Below are 6,377 nucleotides of genomic sequence, written 5' to 3'. Positions count from 1 at the left end.
CAGAGCCCACAAGGGGACACGCTGAGCCCAGGGGTGCTGCTCGAGGCAGGTGTGTTTGCGGAGCCCCAGCTGGGTCCCCTTCCTCCACGGACACTGCCCTGCTCCCTCCTGCGCCTGCCCCGAGGGGATGCATGTCAGCACCGTGCGGGGCGGAGGAGGACTGAGCCCCAAAGGGCTTTGGGCAGGAGCAGGAGGCCCCTGGCTAAGAGCCTGCTTTAGCCCTGGTCTCGCTCATGGTAGATGCTGGATGGAAAGGACGGGAAGCGCTTCCTGCTGGCCATTAGCCTGGGCACAGCCGCAGACCACAGCACAGAGGCGGCTGTGGAGCTGGACGGCCTGAAAGCGGCCGTGCTGGACAAGATCGTGGTGAGTAGCCCGGGATGGCGTGGGGGGAGGGAAGGAAAGGAAATACGGTCTCGTGAGGCCAGGAAGGAGGGGAGAGGTGGAGCTGGATTAGAGGGAGAAGCACTGGGTTGGGGCAGCAGAGCAGGGAGATTGTGGTGGAGGACGGGGCAATCCTGCATCTGGAGGGCAGATGGGGCAGGATCAGGGGGCAAGGGAGAGGTTCGAGTGGCATGTTTCCAAGGTGGTAGGTAGGAGAGGGCCATCCCGGGTGGGTGGGTGGGAGGGGCATGGTGGGGTCCCGCTGTCTGCACCAGAAGCACTGGGCGGTCTCCTGGGGGGACGTGGCTGGGGCCTGTGGGGCACTAACCTCGCCCTTCCCTTTGGTGGCACAGGACCTGGTGGAGAACGTCTCGCTGCAAGCCGACCGGAGGAACATCCTGGCGTACGGCATAGACGCCATCCGTTGCCTCAGGTCCCAGGACCTCTGCCCGTCTCTCCGCACTGTGCCGTGGGCCGGGGGGTCCCCACTGCTCAGACCCAGATTTCCGGGCTGTTTCCGGCCGACCCCAGCGGCACCCCCGCCCCGCAGAGCTCAGTCTGACGCAGGCTCCTCTCTCCTGACAGCGACCTGAAGCTCAGCCTGGAGCCAGCGCTGGAGTCGTGCCTCCCCCGGGCCGCCGTGGAGAAGAGCTTCCTGGACATAGGGCGTGAGACCCATCGCACCCAGGCAGGGCCCCCTGCCACTGCCGTGTCCCAGAAGCCACCCCTGCCCCGTGGTACTGCCCCTCAGGTCTCCCTCCCCTTCCAGGTCATGGCGCAGCTGTACGAGGAGTACCTGGAGGGCCTGCTGTGCTGCGTCCTGTCCAGCGCCGCCAGCCTGGGCACGCTCTGCTCCATCTGGGAGGTGCGCGCCATGCAGAGGGGCTGAGCGTGGGGAGGGACGGCTCCAGCCCTGTGCACGGCAGCAAGCCTCTCAGATCGTAAGGCAGATGGTCAAGCCCGAGCTCCAAGCCTTGGCCCTGGGGAGGATGGTGCCAAGGCTTCTGTGTTAGGCTGGGGCATGTGCCCATTAATCTTAACATCTTCTTCCCACAGTACTTTACATCGTGGATTGAGGCGCCGGATGCCCAGCACCGTGACCTGGGCATGAAGATCTTCACCAGCATCATTGCCTTTGCTGTCGAGCTGCTCCCACAGTTGAGGTCAGTGAGCCCCGACCCCAGCGTCCTGCCCCCCTGCTATTGCCATGGCCCTCCTTGGATAGTCGGGACTGTGCTGGGAGCTGAGCATCACTCCAGGGCCTCTGCTTCTGCCTCAGTGGTGCCCCCTGGCTCTTTCCCGGTCTCTTTTCCATGGTCTGCTCTGGGCATGGTCATCCCTGGTCCTGGGGCCTTTCTAGCCCTGAAGCTTCAGGCAGAGGGAATCATCCTGGCACCCTGAGCAGGACCCCGGGCTCCAGGCTCCCATGGGAAGAGAGGGGTGCCATCTCTGGCACTAGGGTCTCTGCCTCCCCACCCTCCTGCTGGGGACTGGAGGTGGAGAGAGACACCATCTGGGAGGTGGAGAGAGACAGCCGGGCCTGGGGAATTTACTGGGGAGGGAAGATGGGATGGGAGTGGACTCCCTGCTCCTCTCCCCCTCCTCAGGGCTCCCCTGACATACCGGAGGTGGGGGACATCGCGGCCCCCCTGGGTGTGTCCATCAGCGACCTGGCAGAGACCATCAGCTGCAAGGCCAGGGCAGGCATGTATTTGCTTGCCCAAATCCTCCTTCACCAGAGGGGTAAGCAGACCCAGCTGGAGTACAGGGCTCCCATGCCAGTGGTTTCCCTGCAGAAGCCTGATCCCAGGCGGTGGCCAGACGCTGTGTCTCCCTCTGTCCATCGCCGACCTGGGAACAACTCAGGGCATCGGTGTGAATGACCACGGCCTTTCCACCTCAGCGCCCAGCTGTGGCCCTGCAACCTGTGCTAATGCACCAGTCCTGGGTGTCCCATGTGTGCACCAGGAAGCCCATCCCAAAGCCCCCAGCCCAGACTGGTCCCAGGACGCCTGGTGCCCATTGGGTCCCACAGAACGATGGGCCCACCTTCACGGTGCCATAAGGGCAGCCAGAGCCCTGCTGCTCAGATGCCAAGCACCAAAGCTAGGATGGCAGCTCAGAGCCATGTGTCTCCATTTCTCCTAGGCCAAGACATGTGAGGGGCAGAGGAGCTGCGGGGCAAGTGCCAGGTGGAGCAGAGCCAGGTCCAGCACTACAGAGACCTGGCGAGAGTGGGAGAGGTGAGGGTGTTGTGATGAAGGGGTGAGGAGAAAGGTGTGCTGCTTGTCTGTAGCTCGCAGGGTCCTTCCTGCGGTGGGTTACAGCCTTGCAAGTGTCCAGGGCGATGTGGTCCCGGGCCCCAGAGATGGAGGCTGTCTGTGGGATGTGCCAAGCCTTGTGTCCTCATTTCAGGGGCTGAGAAAAATCTTGCTGGAGGAGCAAAGGAGATCTTTTCTGCAGAGGGCCCTTCATGCAGTGCACAATGGACCCATGCACATCAGCCAAGCCGGCCTGGTCTTCCTCTATGCCATCCTGGGGGAAGCCGGCCGCTTGATGGGGCACAGGGTCAGCAGCCACATTGGGCAGTGACGGGAGGGAGGAGAGTGAGATCAGGGCCCCTCACCTCTCTGCCAGGTCAAGTCGCTCTCGTCCCATCACCATCTGTTGCCTGGGGACAACGTGGAGCAGAGAGAGGTCACTACACACTGGAGTCTGAGCTCTAGCACAGGGCAGGGTCTATTTGCACCTCACAGATTAACTGAATCTGTGTGTATGTGTGTGTGTGTGTATATATATATGTATATAGCCCAAGAAATCATGACCCCACCAGTCACTTCAACAAAGGCTGAAACTTGCCCGTCTGTAAGGTGCAAATCTCCCCTGCCGTGTGAGGACACTGGCCTCGAGGAGAAGGGAGGCCGGCCAAGTGCCTTGGACAAAGGAATCAATTCATCCGTTTGAGCAGGATGGCACCAGCCGGCCCCTTGCACAAGTCATGTCCCTCAGGGTCAAGATCTCTGGCCAGGCCCAAAGATTAGGGGCAGGTCATGTCAGACCAACCTGATTGCCTTTTATGATCAGGTCACAAAGGCAATGGATGTAGTCTTTCTAGACTTCAGCAAGGCCTTTGACACCATCTCCCACCCCATCCTCATCAAAAAACTAGGCAACTGTGGCATTGATGCCCACACAGTCAGATGGATTGCAGATTGGCTCAAGGGTCGTACTCAGAGGGTGGTGGTGGACGGGTCATATTTGACCTGGGGGAAGTGGGCAGCGGGGTCCCCCAGCGCTTGGTCCTTGGGCCTGCACTGTTCAATTTCTTCATCAGCGATTTGGACAACAGGGTGAAATGTAAGCTGTTTAAATTCCCTGATGATACCAAAATTTGGGGTGAGGTGAGCACGCTAGTAGGGAGCGAAAGATTGCAGCAAGATTTGGATAGGTTACAGGAGTGGGCTAACATAAACAGGATGCATTTCAATACTGACAAGTGCAGGGTGCTGCACGTGGGCAGTAGAAACCAGCAGCACACTTATAAGATGGGAAACTCCCTTCTTGAGAGCACGGAGGCAGAAAGGGATCTGGGAGTCATTATTGACTCCAAGATGAACTTGGGCCGACAATGCGAGGTCACGGTTGGCAGGGCTAACCGCACCTTGTCGTGCATCCACAGGTGCATCTCAAGTAGAGCCAGGGAGGTGACCCTCCCCCTCTACGCAGCACTGGTCAGGCCGCAGCTGGAGGACTCCGGCCAGTTCTGGGCGCCCCATTTCAGAAGGGACGTGGACAACATGGAGAGGGTCCAGAGGAGGGCCACCCGCATGATCCGGGGACTACAGGGCAGACCCTACAATGAAAGACTGCGGGACCTGAACCTGTTCAGCCTTCACAAGAGAAGGCTGAGGGGGGACCTGGTGACTGTCTATAAACTCACTAGCGGGGACCAGAAGGGTTTGGGGGAGACACTGTTTCCCCGAGCGCCCCCTGGCATGACAAGGAATAATGGACACAAATTATTGGAGAGTAGGTTTAGATTAGACATCCGCAAGAACTACTTCACGGTCAGGGCGGCTAGGAACTGGAACCAACTTCCAAGGGCAGTGGTGCAGGCTCCTACCCTGGTCTTTAAGAAGAGGCTTGATGCCTACCTGGCTGGAGTCATTTGAGTCCAGTTTTTCTCCCGCCCAGGGGCGGGGTCGGACTTGAAGATCTACAAGGTCCCTTTGACCCGACATCTCTGATTCTATGATACAGAGCATGTCCCCATCAGGACAAACTTCCCCTTCCCAGCCCCGGTCAGGAGTCCTTGGGAGCTGCACAGAGCCCCTCACAGCCCATTTGTCCTGCTGCCCCCAAGCCTGCGCTTGCTCTAGGGAGAAGGGAGGATTCAGCCCAGTGGCGCTGCCGATCTGCCCCATTGCCCCAGGCTGCCACCCCATCTTCACCATGACACCCAGAAAAAGGTCCCTCCAGGAACGTGCCCCCATTTCCCTGGGCTCTTGCCAAAACCCCTTGGTTTCAGTCCAGTCCCTGCCCCATGACTCCTCCCCATATCCCCCGTCCTTCCTGGGGGTAGCAGAGGCTCTGACGGGTTCTTGTCCCCTGGCAGGAGAAAGAAATCCCCGTCCGGGTCCTGAACAAGCTCTTCATCATCACCTGCTTCAAAGAGCTGCCTGAAGACCTGCAAGGGCACAGCCGTCTGCCCGGCTCCTCCAGTGCCCTCGCCTCTCTCCAGCTGCCCACACTTGTCCCTGCAGGTGCTGTCATACCCGCTCTGCCCCTGGGCAACGGGGATCAGTGGGAAGGAGGGGGAGGCTCTTGGCACTAGCACCAACTGGCTCCCTAGAGCATGTGGGCAATTCTCCCCTCTGCCCCCAGACAGTCCTGTCCTAGCCTGCGTCCTCCACAGGTCTTTTCTTTCTCCTCCTGTGCCTGGCAGGAGCCTTTACCTCATGTCCTGCTGCCCCGGGCAAGACTCCCCTTGCCCTGGGCGGTGTGGATGGGCCTGCATGGTGTTGCCATCTTTCATGACGGAGCCACGGGAGCTCTCCCCAGGGACCGAGCAACCCCAAAACAGGCGGGACCTGTGTACTTTGCAGGGGCCCCACATTACCCGGTGCCTTCTTCATCCGCCCTATGTATTTGAAAAAGGACTTTTTATTATCCTTGATCATGGACGCTAGTCCTAGCTCTATGTCCGCCTTAGCTTTCCTGACAGCCCCCCTACAGGCCTGAGCAGAGGAGGTATATTCCTCTTTGGAGATAGCACCCCCCTTCCACTGGGTGTACGCCGCTTTTTTGGCAAGCAGGCATTCCCGGACGCCCTTGGTGAGCCAGGGGGGCTTTCGGGCACTCTTGCCCTCCCTGCTTCTTGTTGGGATGGACTCCCCTTGGGCCCTGAGTATTGTTTCCTTAAGGAACAACCACTCGTCCTGGACACTGAGTTCCCCTGACCTCAAGGACCCCAGCGCCTCACCCACCATCTCCTTAACTTGTTGAAGTTGGCCCTCCTAAAGTCTAGGGCTACCGTCTTGCCGCAGGCCCTTGACACCCTGCGCTGGATGGTGAATTCCAGCAAGCGATGATCGCTGTCACCCGGGTGGTCAAGATCCTGGAGGCCCCTGACCAGGTCATCGCCTGTGGCCAGGACCAGGTCCAACAGGGCGTTTCCTCTGGTGGACCGTGCACCTCCTGGATTAAGTGGAGGTCCTGTACCTCAGCTAGGAACCGCCTGGAACGGTCCGTCCTGGCCGACTGTTCCTCCCAGCAGATGGCTGGGTAATTAAAATCACCCATGACAACTACAGCCCAGTGCAAGCTGGCCCGAAAATTCCTGGTCCAGCTCCTCCCCTTGGTTGGGGGTCTGTAGTAGACCCCACCGTCAAATCGCTCTCCCTACGGTCCCCTTGAATCTTAACCCAGAGCACTTCAGCCTGCCCTTCCTCTTACCCCGTTCTGCTGGCAGAGGATGTGTAGTGTTCCTTGAC

At 59.7% G+C, this 6,377-nt stretch overlaps 1 protein-coding gene across 3 annotated transcripts; it reads left to right on the top strand.

Annotated features, from left to right (window-relative positions):
* The first annotated feature begins 6 nt into the window (after positions 1 to 6).
* Positions 7 to 5,125, top strand: LOC149851878 (uncharacterized). Of its 3 annotated transcripts, XM_090030276.1 has the most exons (8): positions 7 to 366; positions 738 to 817; positions 970 to 1,052; positions 1,154 to 1,325; positions 1,441 to 1,547; positions 1,992 to 2,127; positions 2,533 to 2,627; positions 5,000 to 5,125. In XM_090030276.1, exons 1-5 carry the CDS (start codon positions 241 to 243, stop codon positions 1,493 to 1,495), a joined length of 516 nt encoding a protein of 171 aa, XP_089886402.1. In that variant the 5' UTR covers positions 7 to 240; the 3' UTR covers positions 1,496 to 1,547; positions 1,992 to 2,127; positions 2,533 to 2,627; positions 5,000 to 5,125. The 3 variants fall into 3 exon arrangements, with proteins under 3 accessions (XP_089886402.1, XP_089886403.1, XP_089886404.1); XM_090030277.1 differs by lacking the exon at positions 1,992 to 2,127; XM_090030278.1 differs by lacking the exons at positions 1,154 to 1,325; positions 1,992 to 2,127.
* The last annotated feature ends 1,252 nt before the right edge of the window (positions 5,126 to 6,377 follow it).

This window comes from Crocodylus siamensis, unplaced genomic scaffold (assembly GCF_052110815.1).
Source record: "Crocodylus siamensis isolate JL-2025a unplaced genomic scaffold, ASM5211081v1 HiC_scaffold_85, whole genome shotgun sequence".
NCBI classification, from domain to species: domain Eukaryota; kingdom Metazoa; phylum Chordata; order Crocodylia; family Crocodylidae; genus Crocodylus; species Crocodylus siamensis.
This window is presented reverse-complemented; position numbering and strand designations above follow the sequence as displayed.